A 23,449-nucleotide genomic window follows, 5' to 3' on the forward strand; every position below is an offset into this window, starting at 1 on the left:
ATTTGACCTAACAACTGGGCACCATAGCCTAGCCAAGCTGACACATAAAACTAACCCTCACAGTCAGTTTGATGTTTTTGTGTGGTATCATCTGCTAAAAACACATTTTAAATTGTTTTCTGAGAATTTTTCCCTGTTAAAGTTGTAAAATATAGACTAACTCATTTCTTATTTCAAATGAGATATAATGATGTGGTACTGAGGGTTCTTTATTGCTATTTATTTTAAAATTTGTATGACCATTTATACTCCCACACACAGTTTATTAGAGTGTGCCATTCTCTCACTTTCTCTGGATTATCTCCCTTAAATATTATACCACCCCGTGACATATTATTATTATCAGTTTATAGATAAGGAAGTCAAAAATTAGAAAGGTTGAGTGATATGTCCAGGAGTACACAGCCAATAAATGGCATAGCCCAGGTATAGCCAATAATGGCATAGCAAAAAAATGCAGTATTTTTTTTTGAAAGATAATTCTGGCTGACACGTGGAGAGTAGACTAGGGAGGGTGTGCCAAGAGTGGAGGTAGAGTGAAGCACTGAAGGCTGAAGATGGTGGTGGCTTAAACTAGGATGATGTTAGTAAGGATGAAGAGAAGTAGATGGGTGTGACAAAGATTTAGGAGGCAGAATTTATGAGATATGGAGCTTGAGTGGATGCAGGACAAAGGGGGAAGGGGAAGAGTCGAAGATGACCCCCAGGTTTCTGGTGTGAACACCTGAGTGGATGTTTGTGCCATTTACAGTGGGGGAGCAGGTGTGACTGGGTGATGGAGAGATGGTGAGCTCAGGTTTTGATGGTGAGTCTGAGATGCCCATAAGGCATCCAAGCAGAAATGACAGCTAGACAGTTATATAATCAGAACTAGAGTTCAGAAAATAGGTCAGCAAGTCCTCCACTTATACACAGTAATTGCCTTGGGAGAGGGTGAGATCACCCAGGCAGGGTTTATGGAGGAACTTTGGTATTCATTGGTCAAGTAAAGAAGGATAAATCGGTAAAGGAAAAAGAAGAATTTGCCAGAAAAAAGCAAGAAGAAAAGTAAAAAAGAAAGAGATATCCTCATTGTCACCCCTTTTGATACCTTTTGCTGTTATGGCGGGCATGGAGCTGTCAGGAGGAAAAGTGAGTTCATATTTGTAAAGTGTTGAGCACAGTGCCTGCTAGTGCAATATATGAATTTTTGAAAAGTTCTCCCTTTCCTTTTCTTGCTTTTCTTTTTCTTTCATTGATGACCTAGTTGAGGGAAACATTGAGGCACTGATGAGAACGGAATCCAGATTGTACTGTGAGTGAGATATGAGGAAGCAAAGGTAATAAATGCAGGTGCCTGCCTCAAAACATACTAAGAGGTAGGGAGGACTGGCCCAGGCAGGGGGCAGAGTACATGGAAAGGTCTGAAGGTAAGACAAAGTTTGACACATTTGGGGAACTGCAAGAAGTTCCCGATGCCTGGGCAATGGGAATGGGAAGGCAGTGGGTGGGTATCATTCAGATGGGGTGTGGAAAGTCATGGTAAGGAATTTGAGCTTCATCCTAAGGGCAGTTAAGGGTTTTCAAGCAGGGAGATTGACATCACCAGATTATCAGTCTAGAAGGGTTGATCTGCAGTATGGAGAAGGGACTGGATGGCAGAGAGATAACCAGGGAGGCGACTCAGTAGGTGGCTGCAACAGACCAGGTAGGCATGATGACAGCCCGGACTCAGGCGGTGTCGTGAGAACGGAGAGACACGGACAGATAGATAGAGAGTAGAAATGACAGGCCTGGGAGCTGTGCAGATGTGGGAGAGTGAAGGAGATGGAGGAGTCCAGCTTTAGACCAGTTTTCTACGTGTGGCTGGTTGGGACATTTACTGAGTGAAGGAACACTGTGGATTTGCAATTTTTTGTTAGTATCAATAATTCTGAATATTCTTATTTTAAAAAATGTTTTTCCTTTTCTTGAATTATATGCTGATATACATTTCCAAAAGTTAAACTGCTGGGAGGTAAGATATGAACATTTTTATACCTCTTGATTTTTGTTGACATTCTGCCAAAAGGTTGTTTTGAGTTACCTGGCCACCAGAAGTTGGCTTTTCTTTACTCTTAATTGAGCCAGTTTCACACCAACCTTGCGAACTTTTTTATATTATTTTATTCCCATTTTACAAATTTTATAAATTTGAGATTAATCTCAAATTTATTTTAATTTAGAATTTTTTTCTTAGTCCATATTCCCTCATTGTTTCCTGACTAAATCCAGACCTGTCCTCGTCTCAGCACTATCTTTGCTGTACCAGTTCCTAAAGTTCAAAGAAAGAAATCAAGATACGCTCAGAATATTCCAGCAAGGGCCATTACCCCCTACAAAATTCACTGAAATGAAAGATGGCTTCTAAGACCCAATAGTATGCATTGCAAAGATTTGAGTTTGGTTTAGAGAAGCATTTCCCAAACTGTGTTCCGTAGGATACTGGCATCTCATGAGAATTCTTAGGTCTTCCCAGAAAAGGTGTTTGTGGCCAAATAAATTTGAGAAATATTAAATTAAAATTAAGCAGATGTCTTTAACACATTTTACGGTGCATTAAAAATGCCAGTGTAAATTGTTAATCAAGGGGGGAGGGTTTAATAAGTCTATGAGACACTAGTGTTCCCAGGCCACAGTTTAGGAAACACTGGCCTAGAGAAAAAAATTCAAATGTCTGAGGGCAGGGAACAGCAAAAGGATTCAAATATAAGTGCAGGCTCACTCCTAGGAACCCTTAGCACTATGTGAACGGGAAATGGATTAAATAATGCCTCTTGTTTATGGGGCCCAGAGTCATTATTTTAAAGTATTTTGCCACATGTTTTCCCTGCCTATCTATATAGACATACAGACAAACATAATACACACGTATGCTCAGAGCAATAATTATTTATATTTTGTAATCATTTAAAAGTATGTTGAATATGTCATATCCTTTTATCCCTGAATACTTCAGTGTATGTTTAATGAGAACAAGGATATTCTCTTATGTAACCACAAAACAGTTATCAATTCAGAAATGTCAACATTGGTATGGGCCGTATTGTTTTGTCAGTTGTCCCAGTACTGTCCTTCATGGCAATTTTTTCCCATTCCAATAAAAAATACAGTTCAGGATCAAGTATTGCACTTAGTTGTCAATGACTCTGGTCTTCTGTAATCTAAACAGTTTCTCAGCCTGTCATTGTCTCTTATGACATTGAAATTTTTGAAGAATACAGGCCAGTTGTTTCATAGACTGTGCCTCAGTTTGGGTTTATCTGACGCTTCCTCGTGACTAGATTCTGACAATGCATTCCCAGCCAGAATGCTATGAAAGGATGTTGTATTTTCTTGGGGTATTGCATCTGGAGGCACATGATATCCATCTGTCCTTCATTGGTGACATTAATTTTTTATCTCCCAGTGACAGTGATGTGTGTGCTTCTTCACCGTATATTAACTATTTTTCTCTTTGCAGACAATAAGCATTCTGTAAAGAGACATTTTTAAGACCATGTAAATATCTTACTCCTCATTGAAATGTCCCTCTAGGTTTAGCATCCATTGATGAGTCTCTCAAGCCAGTCTTTATCGTGATGGTTGCAAATCAATGATTTTTCCATTCTGCCATTCCATTTGCATTTATCAGTTGATATTCTACTGTGGAAATATCCCTCCCTCTTCCCACCAAGTTTTTTATTTGTTGTGTGTATGTTTGCTTTTTTCACTTAACAATACATCCTGAAAATCACTTCATACAATTCATTTAAATCTTCTTTATTTATTTGTACAGATGGATAATACTCCATTTTATGTACATTCTACAGTTTTTTCAAATAGTTTATGTTTTGGCATTTAAGTTAGGTTCCAATATTTTGCAAATAGAAACAATGTTGTAATGAATAACCTTACATATATGTATTTTTGTATTGTTGGAGTTGTATCTTCAGAGTAAATTCCTAGAAATGGGACAGCTAGGTCGAAGAGAGCATACGTTGGTAGTTTTGTAGGATATTAACAGTTGCCTTTCATTGGGCTTTTATACCATTTGTATTCCCATCAGCAGAGTGTAAGAGTGCCTATTTCCCCACAGCCCCTTCCAAAAGAGTGTATTGTCAAGCTTTTGAATTAGTTCCCATCTGACAGGTGAGAAGTGACATCTCAGTATAGTTTTAATCTGCATTTCTCTTATTTAAAATGGAATTGAATATCTTTTCATATGTTTAAGGGACTTCAGTGTATTTTTTATGAACCTCCTTTTTTGTGAATTATTCATATTATTTGTCCACTATTTAATAGAATTTTTATCTAGTTTGCTTTAACAGTTAAAATTTCTTTATATATTACACATATTTCCCTACTGTCTGTAATATATGTTGTAAATATTTTCACCCAATTTGTCATTTTTGTTTTAATTTTGTGCATTTCATTGAGATAATCTACATACCATAAAACTTACCCTTTTAAAGTGTACAATTTAGTGGTTTTATTGTACTCACAAAGTTGTACAACCATTACTGCTATCTAATTCCAGAAATTTTTCACCACCTTAAAAGAAACCTTGTACCCATTAGGAGTCATTCCCATTCCCTCCTCCTCCCACCCCTTGGCAACCACCAATCTATCCTCTGTCTCTATGGATTTGTCTATTATGGACATTTCATATAAATAGGATCATACAGTATATGGCCTTTTGTCTTTGACTTCTTTTATTTAGAGTAATGTTTTCAAGGTTCATTCATGTTTAGCATGTATCAGTACTTCATTTCCTTTTTATGACTGAATAGTATTCCATTATATAGATATACTACATTTGTTTATATTCATCAGTTGATTGACATTTGGGTTGTTTCCACTTTAAGGTTATTATGAATAATGTTGCTATTAACATTCATATATAAGTTTTTATGTGGATGTGTATTTTCAAATCTCTTGTGTATAAACCTAGGAGTAGAATTGTTGGGTCATATAGTAACTCAATATTTAGCTTTTTGAGGAACTTCCAGGGTGTTTTCCAAAGTGGCCTCAGCATTTTACATTTCCACCAGTAATGCATGACAGTTTCACTTTCTCCACATCCTCACCAACACTTGTTATTATCTCTCTGTTTTATTTCAGCCATCCTAGAGAGTGTAATGATATCTCATTGTAGTTTTGATTTGCATTTCTCTAATAATTAATGATGTTCAGCATCTTTTTATATGTTTAATGGCCATTTGTTTTTCTTCTTTGGAGGAATGCCTATTCAAATCCTTTGTCCATTTTTAATACAGTTATTTGTCTTTTTATTGTTGACTTAAGAGTTCTTTATATATTCTGGATACTAGATACTAGACCCTTATGATATATGACTTGTAAAAATTTTCTCCCATTATGTGGTTGTCTTCTCACTGTTTGATGGTGTCCTTTGAAGCACAAAAGTTTTTAATTTTGATGAAGTTCAGTTTAGCTATTTTGTTGTTGCTTGTGCTTTTGGCATCACATCTAAGAGACCACTGCCTAATTCAAGTTCATGAAGGCTTATATCTATGTTTCCTTCTGAGAATTTTATAGTTTTAGCTCTTACACTGAGGTCTTTGATTCATTTTGAGTTAAGTTTTTATGTGATGTGAGGCAGGGGTCTAACTTTATTCTTTCATATGTAGATATTCACCTGTCCCAGCACCATTTGTTAAAAGGACTATCCTTTCATCATTGAATTATATTGGCACCCAAGTCCAAATCAATTGACTATAAATGTAAGGATTTATTTCTTGTCTCAATTCTATTCCATTGAGCTATATGTCTATCCTTATGCCTATATCACAGTCTCAATTGTTGTTGTTTTGTAGTAAATTTATGGATATTATGAATAATGCTACTATGAAGATTCATGTACAAATTTTGTAGTAAGTTTTGAAATTCATAAGTGTGACATCTCCAACATTGTTGTTCTTTTTCAAGATTGTTTTGGCTATTCTGGGTCCCTTGCATTTCCGTATGAATTTTAGGATAAACTTTTTCCTTCCAATTTCTGGAAAGAAAGAAAGGAACAGCTGGGATTTTGGTAAGGATTATGTTGAATCTGTACTGCAATTGTGACATCTTAACAGTATTAAGCCTTTCAATCCATAACCATGGGATAATCTCTTATTTATTTAGGTCTTCCTTAATTTCTTTTGACCATGTTTTATAGTATAAGTTTTGCACTTCTTTTGGTAGATTTATTCCCAAGTATTTTGGAGTTTTTTTATGTTATTACAAATGGAAGTGTTTTCTTAATTTCCTTTTCTTATTGTTCATTGCCTGAGCATAGAAATACAAATGATTTTTGTATGTTAACTTTGTATCCTGCAACCTTTGTAAACTTGTTTATTAGCTCCAGGTTGTGTGTGTATGTGTATTTATAATGTTTTTTGCCATGCAAAAGTTTTCTTAGTGCTTTCAAGTTTTCAATCTTTTATTACATTTAGATTTTGACTCTGAGAAATATTTCTCTGCACGCAGGTTATGGAGGAATTCACTCATTTGTATTAATGCTTCGTAAAGTTTGATAGGTGACTTTTATTGTTTATTCTTGAGGTTAATAAAGATTAGAGAGTGTTTAAATAAATACTTGCCTATGATTATTAAAGAGATGGCTTTGTGAAGTCAAGATAGCATTGGATTTGAAATCAGAAAACTTGGGTTGGAGTCCAGACTCTTCTGTTTACCATTTGTTTGATAATATAAGTCATTTAGTCTCTCAAAAAAATAAAAATAAAAACCTACAAAAGACCCTATCCACTTCACAGAACAGCTCAAAGATTCAAAATGGAAAGTGCTTTGTGAACAATTTGGCATGTTGCCAGTATAAGCTACTTTTATTTATTAACTGTAATTGTTAAACATTTATCAAGGCTCCACTTTTCTTTAGCAACTTTACCTAAAATACAGAAAGGTACAGCTCTCCAAGGGAGCCCATGCCTAAAAGCCATTTGTTAATTACACACAAAGGCAAGGGGTTTTGTTATTTCCCCTCTTGTTTTTTCACTCTTCATTCCTTTGGAGTGAGAGAAACACCCAGGGAGAAAAGACCTTTTATTCTCTGTAGAATGTAGAAAAGTTCCAAAGTATTTTAGGAACTAACCCATTAAAATGGAGAAAAATAAAGCCAGCCCCACAGAGCCATCACAGAGGGAAGGCAGCAGTCCCAAGGACTGATGAAAGAGCTGTCATCGGCCCTGTGGGTCCTCTGCAGCAGGGTTCTGTGAGAAAACCGCACAAACGTGATTGTTTCTGAAACTCTTCGTGGCAGATTTTGGCACTAGAACCTTATTTTCCTATCCAAAAGAAAAATCACAGGATTTCATTTGTGTGAGCAATAGCATGTTTGTGGGCGTGTGCCTTCAAGGAGTATACGTTAACACCGCGCTAGCTTGGATTGCTGTTTCACGTCTCTGACACTTGAATCGCATATCTCTCTTTTCAGTTTTCAGGGCAGCTCTGCCATTCAGTAGTTCCCAAATTTAGAGAAGTTTGATTTGCAAAGTATGATGAAATAATTTATCAGTTACTCTACCTAAGACTTTAAAATCAGAAAATCTGGGTTCAGGTTCCTGCTCTGCGTGAGTTATTGGCCTTGGTCAAGCCTAGGTGGTGGCTGATAGGTGCTCACATGTGGCTCCTGGCAGATGCAGACTATTCAGTAAATGGCAGCACTTCTTATTGGCTCTTGTTAATTGCTGTGTATTTGCTATAAAGTGTAATTCATTTATTATAAATAATCAGATGAGTGCTATTTTTAATTTTCAAAATCTCTGACAACACTAGCCTATTTTGTTTAAAATTAGAAAAGTTGCAGAATGCAGTTATGATTTTATACAGTATAAACCTTTTCTAAGAATGACACAAATCACGGTGCCATACTGCTTCTTTTGAAAAGACAACTGTTTTTTATCATAATGATAGTGCTTTTTATTTAAAAAAAAAATCAAGACATACAGAAAAATATAGAGAAATGGGCTACAAGTCATCTCAGCCCTCCTCCCCCATCCCAGAAGTACCCAGTGTTGTGACACTTGTTGAGCATTTTTCCTCTGCAGATGTGCAGATAGCTATAGATTGAGAGACAGAGGGACGAGGAGAAAAAAGAGAAAGAAAGATTGATAAACTTGACAGCATAAAAATGAAAAAGTTCTCTATGACAACATAGCACAAAGTTAAGAAATAAATGTCAAGGAGGGGAAAGTATAGAAAGAGTTCTTATAAAATCTAGATGAAAAAGACAACTCAATAGAAATACGGACAAAAAACAGAAACAGACATTTTACTGAAGAGGGAATACAATGGCCAATAACCATCCAAAAAGAATCCCTAGCCTCATATGTTATTAAAGAAATGCAGTTTAACCAAGGAGATGCCAAAAAAGTTTGGTACCACTCCATGGTGGCAAGGGTGTGGGGAAGCAGACATCCTCATGCGCTGCTGGTGGGACTGGGAATCAGCACCATTTTGGGGGAAAGCAATTGACATTCCCTCTCCAGTTTTATAACACACTGACCCTTTGACCCAGCAATTTCACGTCTAGAAACTTACCTAACAGATAGATGTGCACACGTGTGCAAAGAAACAGGGTTATTAGCAATAGCAAAAAATTAGAAACACCCTTAAAATCCATTAGTAGGGGACTGGTTATAAAGCTATGATCTATCCACGTGATGGGATACTGTAGAGCCACTAAAGAGAATGAGATGGATGTCTGTGTTCTGAAGAAAGGTGTCCAAAATATATTCTTAATTTAAAAAAGCCAGATGTAGACCAGAATATTCTGTCAGTCAATGACCAATTAAACACTACATTGTGCTGGGCACAGTGTTAGGCCTGGGACTATGATGGAAGACTCGGATGTCAGAGGCCCTGCCCTCAAGAAGCAGCCTAGTGAGTGAGATAGACCTTAGTGAAGAATCACACAGATGAATGTAAAACTACCAGTGTGAAGTGCACCACAGGGAGAGGTACCGGGTGCTGCGAGAGCTCCCAGCGGGGCAGCCTGACCTGATGTGGGATCTGATAATGAGACACCCCAAAGGTTGAGGAGAGGGGAACCACTGTGGTGAGAGCCCAGAGTGGGTGGCAGGAGATGAAGCTGAGCTGAGAGGGGGGCAGGGCCAGGCTCTGATCTCGTGTGTGTGTGTGTGTGTGTGTGTGTGTGTGTGTGTGTGTGTGTGTGTGTGTGTGTATAAGCACATCAGTATTTCTGAGAGGATATGCAGGAAACTGTTGATAGTGGGTAGCTATAAGAAATCAGACTGGAAATGGGGAGAAGAGGGGGTGAGGCTTATAGACACAAAGGACAGGGCATTAAAATTTTTAATTGCTTATTCTTTTCTACTACTTAGGATTTTTTAAAAGTTATATGCAGGTACTACTCTTATAATTTAAAAATCTAATTAAGTTTTAAGAAAACACACAGAACCAAAAGACAAAAATATAAGGCCCCAACATGTCTATTTTGGTGCTAACTCTTACAGCGAGTAGGGCCTTTTCCCCCCAGCCCTTTGGAGGAGCTAAAATTGACAACTGGAAAGCTGCCGCAGAGACTTTCTCTGACTATTAAAAGAAACTGGCTCAGTCTGGGGCCCTCAGAAATCAGTTTTTGAATGCCCTCTGCACCCAGTTACTTCCCTTGCATCTACTTCCCCCGGGGATTCCCAGCTCCATCTTTTTTTTAGCCAGTGCCCTCTAGCCGCCTCAGTCCCCTGCGGTGTGTGTGGCCATGGAAGACCTCCCTACTGGGCAGAGATGGGAGAGGAAAGGAAGTGGCAACCTTGGGCTGCAACATGACTCTGTCTTGCACGAGGATGACAGTCAAAGCTGAAGGGTAGAATGGCCAGCTCTGGCAGAGCTGAGAGAGAAAGCTATGCAGTCTCACAGCTGGTCAGTTATAAAAGAAACACAGCAAGCTCATATCTCATAGTGACAAGTGGACTTGAGCTTCTGTTGAATTAAGGCACAAATTTGAATCAAAGCAGAAACGGAGACACTTGGTAGAAGGCATTTTAACGTCTGCTCCATCCACCGTCCACTGCCTGACCCCCTCCATGGCGTCTCTCTACAGTCAGTGCTCAAAATTCCATATGTTGGCAGCTCGCTCTTTCCCTAGCCAGTCTATTTAATTCTGGGCTGAGTCTAATACTTAACAACTATTTCTCTGACTCTTAAATAGTTCTTCATTACATTGACTTGAAAATTGCCTTTCTGTGACTTCTACCCTCTTGATAACCAGGTGTTAGATGAGAAAAGCATGCAATTTGAAATCACAGGCCTTAGTTTGAATCTCTGTTCTGCCATTGACCAACTATGTGACCTTCAGAGAGTCGATTATTCTCCTCGAGGCTTCATTTCGCCATCCGTAAATTAGGCAGTTAACATCACTCTCACTGGTCATTTTGAGATTAAGCAGAGCTGGTGTATATCGATGTTATTTCCCTCCTTCCCTCGGTCCCTCCCTATCCTAGCCCTCAGCTTTACAAAGAGATCCTGGCAATTACTATTGTCTTCTCTGCGAGTGTTCTCATCTCCAGGGTAAATAGACCCAGTTTAAGTCCACAAATGTACTTTGAGCTACTTGTGTGCTCTTCACTTTGCTATGAGAGAGGAGATTTCCCTCTGAGTCACTGATTCCCCTAATCATTATCAAAGTGGGAAAAAAATCTCTCTCTCCCTTCCCACAAAAGCTGGGGTTCCACACTCAGAACCCACCCAGTGTTTTAAGTTGAGTGTTCATATGGTGGGGTCTGCCTGCATAAATAGAAACATCCTTTTTAGTAGTCATCAAGTTTTCTCTTCAAGAACTGTTACACATTTTACAAATCCAAGGGGACAGGCCCAGTTAGATAAGAGTCTGCCAGCCCTGGCTCTGGCTGTGTCTATTGACAGCTGGGTTGGCACTGAGGAATCCTTGGTTTCCCCCAGAAACACATAGGAGGACCAGAATGCAACAGCTGCTCTGTACCTTGCCAGGGCTTGAGGCAGTTGGTCTTGTGAATGAGTTTTTTCAATTAATGACCTTACTCCATGTGGAATATTAAAGGTGTTTTTGTTTTTGTTTTTAACCCAGTATGACATGCTAGCAGCTGAAGAGATTTAAGAATATTAAACATTCCTCCTCAGCCTCAAGATGACAGTTGATAAACATATAACCATAAGATATCAAAAACTTCAAAGGATGGGAGGAGAGATGCAAGCCCTGGGGTGATTAATAAATAATGAGGAGGAGTGAGTGTAGTCAAGCCGCAGATACCCAGCGGGGCCTAGTACTCGGGCCTCTGTATAAAGCCGGAGAGGCAAGCAGGACTCCTGTAATTCTGTTCACCCTAACAACTAGTCCTTAAATGCTCTCAGATGTATGTAACAGGGGTATTTCTATTATCTTAGCAAACAAAGTGTTGTTCCAGAATTGTGAACAGTGGTTTAGTTTGGAAAGATTGGGTAATCTAATCACTAGCTTTGTCAACTTCCTCAGTACTCAATCCCTCAGGAGGCCTCCTGCATGGTGTGGTACTGTGGTTGTCAAACTGTGTCACCGCCAACACTCATGTTCCAAGGAGGGTCTTTTGGGGGTGGCTGGATGGAAGCAACTGGGTGGGCTTCCCAGGCTCTCTCTACCTGCTTCAGCGAGAGCAGCTCCACACTTACCTACTTTGTATGTTAGAGAACCATTCTGTTTGGAATAAAAGGGGTTCTTTTGCTTTAAAATCAGAAACTTGAAAAGCAGTGGCATCATGATGTTTGCATCCTTTCGTAAGTTGCTTTTCCACTCAATGGTGTGTTTCTGAAATGTTAATACATATAGATAGAGTCCAATCATTGTATGAATAAACCACAATATATTCGTTCCCCTGCTGATGGATGTTTTGATGGTTCCCCATTTTTCACAATCTCAAATAATGCTTCAGTGGCGTTGAGGGCATTTTCCGTATAGACACTGATGGGTGGTGCCCTCTAAGCTGGACCAGAAGGGAAGGGACAGCAGGAGGGGTAGATGGCTAGTGAGATGTGGAGAGTGGACAGAGGACGAGAAGCTGCATGGATGTGACAGAGCCAGGATGCCCCAACAGTCAAACAGGGTCTGTGAGCTGCGGGATCCAGAGGTAGCACAGATTAAGCGATGATGAGGCCCAGAGCATCATGGGGGACCAGGTGGCTGAGGGTAGGGAGGAAAATAAGCCTGTCAAAACCCAAGAGGCCAAGGTGTTAGCTGGGTCGTTCGCTGGGTGTTTTAGTTTGCTCTTTTAGCTCCATTCTGCATCCTTCACTGTGCCCACTTAAGTACAGTGTCAGTGGGCCGCCTTGCCCTCTGGCTGGGAGGCACACAGCCTTGACCTTGGAAGGAGAGAGCACAGCTTATTTATTCCCTCAGCTCCTCCCAGCAAGGTCAGTGCAGGTGGTCTGCATCCATTCACTGAAAGCCACAGCTCCCTCCCCTATAATTCATCTTTCCAGTTCCAGCAAATGCTCCCTCCCTTGCTCTGCCTGTGATGTTAAAGCAGCCTGTTTGGGGTCCTGCACTCTCTTCCTTAGGTTTCCTCCATGCAAACTTCTTTTCTTTTATCAACTTCTTTTCCTCTATTCATCTGTTAAACTGTGCCATCTCTTTCTTGCCCGATAGGTGCAGAACAATCTTACGGATACTGAAATCACTGAAAATGATAACAGGAGGAGGGGTGGAGAGGAAAGTAGTGAGCCGGGTGCTAAAACCTAGTGAAGGGCAGTGTCTGTGAGTCTAAGTAAAATCAAACTACCCCACATTTTTGTAGTTTGTCTGTAAGCTCCTTTAAAACCAAAAGCCCTGCCTAATCTTTATGTGAATTCCTAGGGTTTGAATAATATCTGGCATGTGGAAAGCATTTAAAAATTAAGATAAGTTGAATTGAATAGGACTGAATTAAATTAAACTGAATTGAATTTTTCTGAATAAATGAGATTGCACATTTTAAACATCACGGGTTCCCTTCTCCACTGCCCTTACCCCCCACTACCGCATATGGTTTTTAGAAGCTTCGAAAACATCAAATAACAAATTAGATCAGAGACTGGGTTTCTGAAGTGAATAATGAATATTAAATGTTTGCTTATATTAGCATCTCATACAGCAAAACATTGAAGTTATGAAGATTTTGTGATATGTTCAGATCCCCATAAGATTTCAGGATCCACTTTCTTGATAATATGAGCATTTTTGCTCATGGAAAACTTTGCTTCCTGTTTCCAAGACAAAAGACAACTTAGAGAACTCTCAGAACATGTTAATAATTCATTTGAAAGTAATTTTGATAGACACGTATCTTTTACATTGCCTCGAATTATAATATTAAGTGGAAACAACGTATGAAATCTTTTTGAATTTGAATTTGAGTTTTAATCAATCTAAAATACTGTGTGTAAAATGTCTTTGTAACAAGATGAGTTAAATCTCTTCTGGCATCAGAGGGTGCTGTCTTCAAAAGTGGATTCTAGAGATAGTTAACCCAGGGAAAAGACAAAGTAAACATGATCCATTTGCATTTGGGGTGGGGCAAGCTTTTCCTCTCTTTTTTCCTTTCCCTGAGCACTGAACATTTGATCCTTTCACTCTAACCCTGTGTCCTATTTGGAAAACATTTCCAGTCAGAACTTCAGGCCAAATTGAGGATAATGACCAATTTGGGGTTTGCCAAAATCAAGTATTCAGTTTATCTATATCCTGTAATACAGGGGTCCCAACCCCTGGGCCACAGACCGGTACCAGTGCGGGGCCTGCTAGGAACTGGGCCGCACAGCAGGAGATGAGCGGCAAGCAAGGGAAGCTTCATTTGCCACCTCCCCATCGCTGGCATTACCGCCTGAACCACGCCCCCCCCCACCCCCCAACCCCACCCCACCCCTGGTCCGTGGAAAAATTGTCTTCCACAAAACCGGTCCCTGGTGTTAAAAATGTTGGGGACCGTTGCTGTAATAAGAAAAGTCATTTTAAAACAAAGGATATTGTTAGCATTCACAAATATGAAATTCTGATTGTTCTAACACAGCAATAAAAGTTATTACCAGCAATCTTGATTTGGAGTAGCCCCTATCATAAAAAGTCTAGATCTAGTAACTAGTGGATTTTAACATATGACAAATGAGGGGACAGTTTAGAGTCTACCCTGCTTATCATCTCAGAAATGCATTAAGCTGGTCATCAGAGGAGCAAGTCTCTATGGCTTTGCTGTCTCACTGCTTGGTCTGGACTAGAAGGTTCTAGTGGTATGGCTTTATCTAGTCTAAGATTTAGGCTGTTACTTTTCATTTCTTTTTCATTTGTGATATCGATTTGAATATTTTTGACAATTTTTATTATCCTCATTTTATAGATGAAAAAACTGAGGTTGCTGAGTGGGTGATTTGCCCAAGGTACCTCACAGCTAATAAAGGATGGAGATAAGATTCTGACCTTGATGCTCTGCCTTCAGATTTGCTGTTTCTACCATGTCATGAATGCTGACATTCCTCCTGCCCTGGTGCACACTGCCCAAAGCACCCCGATTCTTTCAGCCTCCAGGAGCTATGACTAATCCATGGGATTCTTTACTTGTTTGTTTGCTTAATATCTTTTTATTTGAAGGGATGTAGTTTGTATTTTATTTGAAAGGATTATTTTTATTTTATGTTCATAGGATCATAGGGTGGTGTTTTCCCCTTAAAGAATTTTTAAATGGGCTTCATTTTCAAGGAACTGAGCTGTTTCCTGTGTTCGGGCAGCTCCTGTGGTCCAGTTCACCGAGGTTATAGGCAAATGGGCTTGGCAGACCAGGCATGGGGGTGGGGTCGGGGTTTCTGTGGGTGAGGCTGCTGACACTGGGGGTAGGTGCCCCTCTCTGGGCTGACCGGTGGGTAGGGTTCTGTGCTTGCCCACTTCCCCTACAGCACAGGCACTTTTTAATCCATCTCCTTCCTCCTGGAAACCCTCCCCCCTCTTCTGCTAACACTGCACTCATGGGAGCATAGACTTTTAAATGATTTACTTAGAAACAAGCCCTGGCCACAGCATCGAGCTATCTGGACTCAGCGTCAAGGGCTTGGTGCTTTCTCTCTCCACTACACAATGCTTTTAAAACCGAGCTCTCCCAAGAGTTGATTGTGCTTCCACATAAATCATATTGTTTAGCTTGCTAGAAATTTCCTTGGCTTTCTGCTTATCGCTCCAAGAACAGTTAGTTCCCTGCTGCTGCTGCCAAGCATGTAAACAAACGTGTGTCTTCTTTCCATGACGACAGGCGCATCTCATCGTCCTGAGCAGAAACCCCTCTCAAGAGGAGGCAGCCGTGTCCGCACACTCCGTCGCCTGTGCTGCTGTCGCTTCTGGGAGGCCTGAGCACCACGGTGAGAGCGAGAGCGAGAGCGAGCTTTCCGTGGGGTACAGCGAGGCCTGCTCCCTGCCTGTCCCATGTGCGTCGGTGTCTGTGGGCTAGCTGCCTTTGGGATGGGTGAGCAGGTGGATGGAGCTGTGACAGACCCTTCAGAGAGCCTTCTCTGTTAGCTTCACCAGAGTCCAGAGTCCTTTGGTTGCTATCTTTTTTCAGCCTTCCTCTAATCTTTTACTCTCAAATACAGCAAATCTTCATCCAAACATAGCTATCAGAGCCCCAGAGAGTTTGTGCTGGGCTTACAGGGAAATCTACTGGGCTTTCAAAGGTGATCTATTTTTAAAGGTTGTGGAGCTACTGTGGCAAAGGATCTGACCTGCTGGAACTCCGGCCTTCAGACTCTCACAGGGCTGAGCTTTCAATCAGGATGAACTTACACGGCTTCAGGATTCCAAAAGGAAGTTGTCATTTATGAGTCATATAGTTTTTCTTAGCCCCACATAATAGGTAGAGCAGTGAGCTTGGGAGTTCTTTAATCCTCCATCCTGGGCTCAGAGCATACAATATGCCTCTATTGATGGAGAACATGCATTCTAGTGACTTTCTGTGTTGTTGGTCAGAATATTCAGAAACAGAGTATAACTCATAAAGAAGACAAGAGGTGTATCCAAGATGTCAGCTAAAAATACTTATGCATTGTAGGAAAATAAGGTCCAGTGTGCCATCAATTTGAAAATCAGTATCTGGAAGGCTTGAGGTTGAGGTTCAGGGAGTAGGAGCTGGGCTAAGATGAGGAGGCTGGTGGGGGGAGAAGATGAAGGAGGAGCCTCAGTGAGCAGCCTGGTCTGCAGAGGTCCCTGGGCCAGGCAGGGGCTCCTGTCCAGGGAGGAGCTGGGGAAGGGGATACCAGTGTTTATCTTTCTGTCCATCCCACCTTAAAGATCCTTCATTCTGGTCTCCCGGAGCTTTGAGCACCTTTTCAGAGCTGGAGGATAGAGAAGGAAGGCGACCTTCCTTACCCTAACTCCCTAGAACACTCCATACATAGCAATCAACTTCAAAACCTTCAAAGAGCCAACATTTTAACCAGTTTATTGGTGGCTAAAATTCCTTTAATAAGGGAAAAGAAACTTCCATGCCACAAGTATTAATAGGATACTTAAAATGCAAACATGATGGAAACCCCTAGATTAGCAGGAGTCACAAATCTAAATGTCTATAGGAACCAAGTAAGCAATGTGAGTGAAGCAGGTAGTCATTAGAAAACAGTAGCAGCAGCAAGCATAATCATAAATGGCAGCTAACTGTTGGCTGTAATCTGAGAGATGCAATAGGGAGTGGTGAGGACTGTGGCAAACTGGAGAGTCCCGTCCCCTGTCGAAAGTGCACAGCTGTTATTCAGCTCCAGCCCATTACTGTCATGTGGAAAGCAGGCTTGTATTAGCAGGTCTGCTTTTTCAGGAGAAGGCAGAAATCTGGATTTTTATGTGAAATCAATGCATAGTTGATGGTCACCAAGTCAAATATGTTTCAGGCTCTGAGGGATGCAAAACAAGTGTGAGGGCTAGATCCCTAACTTCTGACCCGGGAAGCATGAGTATAATAAGTGGTTGTCAGGTCCTTCCTGTTTTTCTTGGGGGGCTCATGGGTTGAGAACTGGAAGTTTCTGAGCATTTAAACTGCTGGGGTGTGGGGGAGGGGGTCTACTCCCAGAGAATACCAAGCAACTACAGGAGGCTAAGGCCAGAAACCATCTTTGCCTAGAGGGATTCCGGTTTGCCAGCATCTCAGCTAGTGCTCAGTGTACACACCTGATGAATGTATGGATTAGGTGGGAAACAATAGAAATCGTGTCCCTAAAATAGTTGTTTCTTGTAGCTGCAAAGTTAGACCATTCTGCTTTGTGTAATTATAGAATCAGAAACAATCCAATTATGTATGTTTTTCTAAGTTTTCCAGTCTAAATCTGGTGTTGGTATAGCCTCCCCTGTAAATAGAGAATGCCACTAATACCTACTTGATACAGATAATTAGGTCTGTGAAAATTTAATGACCTCACACAGTAATAATAGCTAATTCTTACATAGTACTTACTATCATGGTTCTAACCATGTTACATTTATTAACTCAGTTAATCCTCACCACAGCTCTGTGAGTTTGGTACAAGTGTTCCCAGTTTTCAGATGGAGCAACTAAGGCACAGAGGGTTAGATAATTTCCCAAGAGCCATAGCCAGGGAGTGGTAGACTTGAACCTATGCTCTTGACCTCCATGCTATATTATAAGGACTGGCACTGCACATGCCTTTTCCCTTCTTTCCCCTCCCAAATAGTGTGTGGCTTTGGGGAGAGAAAGGGACTTGAGAAGAGCAACGGTGGCCCAAGGAAACCAGTTTGAGTGCCATCTGGGAAGGGGCCAGCCCAGGAGCGTGCACAGGCTCTCAGCCCCCCATTCTGGCCCGTGTCTCTTTGGCAGCTCAGACTGTTTGGTGACCTGCACCCAGAAAGCCGACTTGCCAGTCAGTATCTGAAGGAGGAGGAGGATGAATAGGGAACAATAAGAAAAAAACTTCCCCCAAGAGCAGGGAGTTGGACAGTTGCAACTGGCTTTGCAGATTAGGAAGGGGGTCATTTCTGCCTGAGGCCTGGAGGATCGATTGCTTGAAACATATTGACTCACAGAGGCATCAGGAACCCGAACCAGCAGGAATCATAGCAACAATCATACTAGCAACAACGACAACAGCAGTAGCAGGGGTCGAGCGCCCGTTGTATGCAGGTGCCGGCACTCTCACGAACATGCCCATTTAATCCTAACAAGCCTTGGAGGCAAGATGACCTCCCATTTTACAAAGGAGCTAACACAGCCAGCTCTCCATACCGCCAGCACCATCAGTCCATATCCTCTCTACTCATTGCTCTACCCAAGAAGGACAAAGCCCCAGTCAGTGTAAGGATGCTCCCTTCTCAGACTCAGCTTCCACTAATCAGAAGACACTGGAAATGTCTATCACCTTGACACCAACAGGAAGAGAGTTTACTGAAGGCTTGAAGGTGAGTCAACACTAAGTGAGGAGGCTGGGCAGAGAAGCTGTCGGATCAAAACAGATGCTTGTGCAGAGGCAGCACGAAGCCCTGGAGCAGGGGCAGAGAGGAGCACCAGCCCTTGCCCCTAAGGCCTCAAGCCAACCATCGAAATGGGCACGTCAAAAAAGAATCAAAGCAAAGAGAAACCACAGACTATTCCTACTGTGTTAACAGGCTTGAATGTGCTGCCGTGGGAATCTTTGTTCCCTTGGTGACAAACATGGGGAAGACGGTGGACAATGAGCTGTCTGGCTGGCATTTTAAGATAGTTTGTTCCGGCTCTTATCGGCAAGTGCCTAAGCACAGTGGCCTGGGCCCAGAGGGTACAGCCGTGTTACATGCATGGACTCAGCTTCCCCGAAAAAGCAGGAAGGAGCGGGGTCCCCCGCAGCCAGGAGCTGCAGTGGCAGTGGGCAGGCGCCTTCCCACCGTCTTTCAGGGTGCCTGGTTTTCATGTCCCTGCTGTCCCCTCACACACGGCCAATGCGGTAATGAGAGAAACCCACCCAGGGCTGAGGTTTCTCCAGGCCTCTGCTACCTCCTGGAAGGGGAAAGGAAAGGCAGGAATTTGGAATTTATCTTTGTCTGACAACTAAGGGGGGGACCAGCCTCCCCACCCTAGCTCTCACCCAGGCAGGACTCTCTGGCCTGGACTTTGGTCATTTGTGGTTCAGAAGTCCCAGCCAGATCTCCTGGGAGCACATCTGCACGTTCCACGGAGTGCCAAGGAATCCACGTGCATGGGGATCTCAATTCTGCTCTCCCATGCTTAAACTAGTCTGTGCCAAGTACAGTTTGTTTGTTTTTTAAAGAATTGTTAATAGGAAAAATTTCTCATCTAGGGATTCTCCATAGCCTACTTGCTGAATGTCCATTGAAGGCATTGCCCTCGGACAAACAAAACGCCACTGGCCAAGAAGCCAGTGTGTTTCAGGCTCCACAATCAAACTAATCCCTTTGCTCTGTGCCTTCCTTCATTCCTTATGCAGACAAAACTGCCTTAGAAGTCACGAAGGATTGTGATTGCATAAGGGCTCCCAATTCAGGCTTGTAGAATGTCACTAACCTGAGGCTGGCCAGCTTCCCGGAGCAGCCATAGACAAACTTGGTATTAACAGCTCTCCCAACCCTGCTAAGTCTCCGGGCATTGGCCTTGTGTTTATAACTCTTCTCCTAAAGCGTATTAAAATGAAATGGGCTGAAGCCAAGTACATTTCAGTGTAAACCTTTGAGAGGAAGAGCCCGCTGAGCACGGGCGGCCTTGTTTGGAAGTGGCCCCATCTGTGGCCTGGACTCCAGCAGGCCAGGGAGCTCTGTAGGTTCCAGAGACAGCAGAAGGGAATGGGCTATGCCCCTGCCCACCTTGGGGCAGGGGGTGGGATCCCTGGCTATATGGACAGACTCATGGGCATGGGCTGCATTCCGAAGATTTAACTCCCTACGCACGGATACGTATGTCTCCTGGGCCCCCACTTGTCCTGGCCTCTCCCCTCCTTTTATACAGTAGACACGAAATATGTAAGTATCTGAAGGTAGGCTCTGTATCTCCATGGAGTCTCCTCTTTCTTACCCTCCGCGATCACCGCTTTTCTCAGCTCTTCCTCCTGTGGCCTGCTTCTCAGCTTGCCCCATGCTGGGCCCTGCCCCACCCACAGCCTACTCCCTGCTCATGGGGTTACTGATGCTCCTTGAGCCCCATGTGTCTCAGAGAGACTGGAAATCAGACAGACGCACCCAACTCCAGTGGGCTCCTGACAGGTAATGTGGCCACCTGGGAGCAGCCACGGTAAGGTGGTCTTCACCTTCCCGTGGCCCTCCTTGGCTGCCCCTGCTGCCTCCGTCACCCACTTCCAACCTGAGGCCTCCAAGTGGGCCTTGTGGTGCAGGCCTGCAGTGGGAATGAGTGTAAGCTGCTGCTGGCCACACCCACCCACCTCTCCCTTCCTCCTCACTATTCCCCTCTCCCTCTCTCTTCCTCCTCGGCCTTCCCACCCCCCTCAAGTCCTGTGTGTTCTGAGAGACCCTTCCTCAGCTCCTACTCAGGGCCCGCTTCTTATTACAAAATGCCCAGCCAGCCTGAGCCTGGTGCCTGAGCTCCCCAAGCAGATGTCAGCATCCATCCTGCTCAGTGCTCCACAGGCCAGGTGGGAAGGGGAAGCAGCAGAGAGAGAGCGGTGGGTGAGGCCAGAGAAGAAAAGGGAAGCCTCTTACCCTGTTTTCCACCATCGTTAGTAGGACCCCCTCTCAGAAACCTCTGGAAGGCACCTTAAAGCACATCCCATGTAGAGGACTGGGGTCCAAGGTGTGTCCAGCGTCACGCTGGCAATTAGAGGCAAAGCAAGGCCTTAGACAGAGGCCGGGAGCTACCTACCTGACCACACTCCAGAACCAGAGAGGGCGTGGCTCTGAGGGTGCTCTGTCCTCAGAGGTCCAGGGAGCCCAGAAACCCCAAAGGTGGGGGCAGGTGGGGGCTGCAGGGGTTGGCAGCTCTTGAGGCCAGCAGAGGAGTAGAAGGTGTGGCCTTTTCCACCCCAAGTCTGTGCTGTTGGTCTCTCTTCACAGAGGGACAACCTGTGGCAGAACTGAAACCTCACTGAGCTTTGCTTACAAACTGCCTTTCATCTTTGTGTCTGAGAACAAAGTCTGCGGCTTTATCCCTCTCCTAGGGAGGATGATGGGCTCTCTGATAACCACTTTTATGAGGCTCTGGTTTTTCACTTTTGTGCTGGCTAATAATTTATGTTCAGAACTTCTCAGAAAAGCCTAAGTTATTTATACCCTGACTTGGCTTCAAAACATATTATTAGGGCAGCTTATGGAAATGACATATACTTCCACCAGGACAAGCAACTGTGGCAACAGGCCTGAGGCGCTGGACACCTGATCACTACTGGGTGGCCCCAAGTGGGACTCTGGGTGGTGTTGGGGCTGGGGGGCAGTCCTGGTCAGCTTCCTGGTGGTGAGGACATTCAAGGCAGGCAGTCCCTATGGTGACTGAGCCCAGACCAGGCCTGTGGGCACCAGGCGCTATGCAGACACTTCATGCACACTTTGCTGTGTGAGCCTCACCCAGCCTGCCGCCATCTTGGTCACCTTACTCTACTGATGCAAACCTGCCCCCAGAGATGGCCATGGACTTCCAGGGACCACACAGCTCAGGAGCAGCAGGTCTACTGCTCCCGGATGCCCTGTCCAGGCCCTACGAAAATGTTCGTCTTGAAGGTGGTCTCCAGTGTGGACCACTGAGGGCCATGCAGTGAGGAGTCAACCTGTCCGGGGCTTCGTCTGTCCTCAGGCTACTCTGTGGCCCCCACAAGGCTGGCGGGCAGCCTCAGGGCAGCTGCCTGTGCAAAGCCCCAGGCAGCTCCCAGCAGGGTCTAAATGGGTTCAATCCATTTGTTTGCTGGGTGATAGCACTCCTCTGGGTTAATGCCAGGCTAGGATTTGAGACTTTCCATATTCAAATTCCTTGGGGTCCTTAATGCTTTTTGCAGTTAGTGCAGAGTACAGTTTCCGAAGACTGTTACAGAAGATAATTGTCACATTGTACACACAGGCCTCCCTCATAATGAGAGTTGTCCTCACTGTTCCAACTCTTGCCTTGGGACAGCCTCAAGAAAATGAGCCCAGGGTCACTGGAATTTATTTTAATTAAAAGCTTCCTGACCTCCTGGGTGCCAAATCGTAACCCCACATTCCTCTTGCTCTTTGAATGGAGCCCTGTTTTCTTTTGCCTGTATATGAACATGCAGATGGAATAGAGTCTGAAGGGGCCTCCCGGAGACATTAAGCCACCTTGCCTGCTGGGCCACACTTACCCCCTCACCCTAACTCACAGACAGCCCCAACATTCTGCGGGAATGAAAATGGGAGAAGATTCATGGCCTTGGAACACCTGTGCCACTAGGGCTCAGATTTACAAGCTAAGTCATGCTCCTGTGCTTTAGAAAATGACCTCATCTCTTGCCGAGGCCACCAGCATCAGGTTGCCGAGGCTCTTTGTGAACACACACCCAGCTTCAGGCACGAGGTCTGTGCCAAGAAGTGGCATCCCACCCCAGGGGCTGTGACCTCCTGTCCCTCTGGAAATCCCACTGTCACTTGTGCCTGGTGGACCTCCTGGGGGATGCCCACTCCCAGGAGAACCAGCTCTGCTTCTTAGGGAGTCACTCCTTAGCTGTAATAATAGGACAAATTTGCTCTCCCCTCAAAGACTAATCATGGGATTCATAGTTCAGAAAGCTGATTTAGGGGCCTGGGGGATGGGGGAAAATAAGTCAGGGTCTTGCAATAAAAGAGCTTTCCTATATCCCAGGTAAAAATAAAAGTGGTTTCAAATTTACAGACAGGGAAGACGCCCACAGTGTATGCCCTGGACCTTCCACTCTTCCCGAGCCCTAGGCTGTTCTCATATATAAGGGTCCTGACATGATGCCTGACTTGTGGTCCGCTTGTATGTGACAACAGCTGTCAGAGACACCCCCTCCCTGGCCTTGCCCCGTGGTGACTAGAGACCTCCCAGGAACAGAAATGGAAGAAACTTGGACCTTTTGAGAAGCTGAGGACTCTGAAATGGGGAAAGGGGAGCAGCAACTTTAGGAGCTGACCCCAGAGGGCAGATTCCCAGTCAGGGCCTGTCTCTGACGTCTCACCACAAAGCCTAGCTTTCTTCCACTTCAGTAGCCATGTAGCCTTAGTTTGAGTAATAAATTCCTTCCTTCCTCCAACCCCTTCCTTCCTCCCTCACTTCCATTCCCTCTTCCAGTGATCCAAATATGCTAACAAGCATCCTCTTTGGAAAATGTGACTAGGCCTCCCTGAGTTAAAGGTTTGAGCCGTTTACACACTAGTGTGAGTTAGGCCAAGCAGCTTCCTTTCTCCCCGCATCCTGTGAGATCAGGTACACAAAGGAAAGGGGCATCTGGCACTAAGCTCTAGGGGACCAGCCGAAATGGGGTGGTTTTGTGGGGGGAGGGGGAATTGGTCAGCATGTGACTGCCAGGGGAAGGAATA

General features: G+C 43.6%; 1 protein-coding gene across 3 annotated transcripts in view; it reads left to right on the top strand.

Moving 5' to 3' along the window:
* TTC23 (tetratricopeptide repeat domain 23) overlaps positions 1-23,449 on the top strand; it is a 112,616-nt gene that overhangs the window by 62,640 nt on the left and 26,527 nt on the right. For 2 of the 3 annotated variants that reach the window (XM_082448453.1, XM_082448452.1), the window contains exon 7: positions 15,261-15,366. In XM_082448453.1, coding sequence (XP_082304579.1) covers positions 15,261-15,366 — 106 coding nt within the window. Of the gene's footprint in view, positions 1-15,260; positions 15,433-23,449 lie in introns of all 3 variants that reach the window. The other variant, XM_082448451.1, reaches the window with a different exon arrangement.

The sequence above is a fragment of the Balaenoptera physalus genome (assembly GCF_965194825.1).
Source record: "Balaenoptera physalus genome assembly, chromosome: 2".
Taxonomy (NCBI): domain Eukaryota; kingdom Metazoa; phylum Chordata; class Mammalia; order Artiodactyla; family Balaenopteridae; genus Balaenoptera; species Balaenoptera physalus.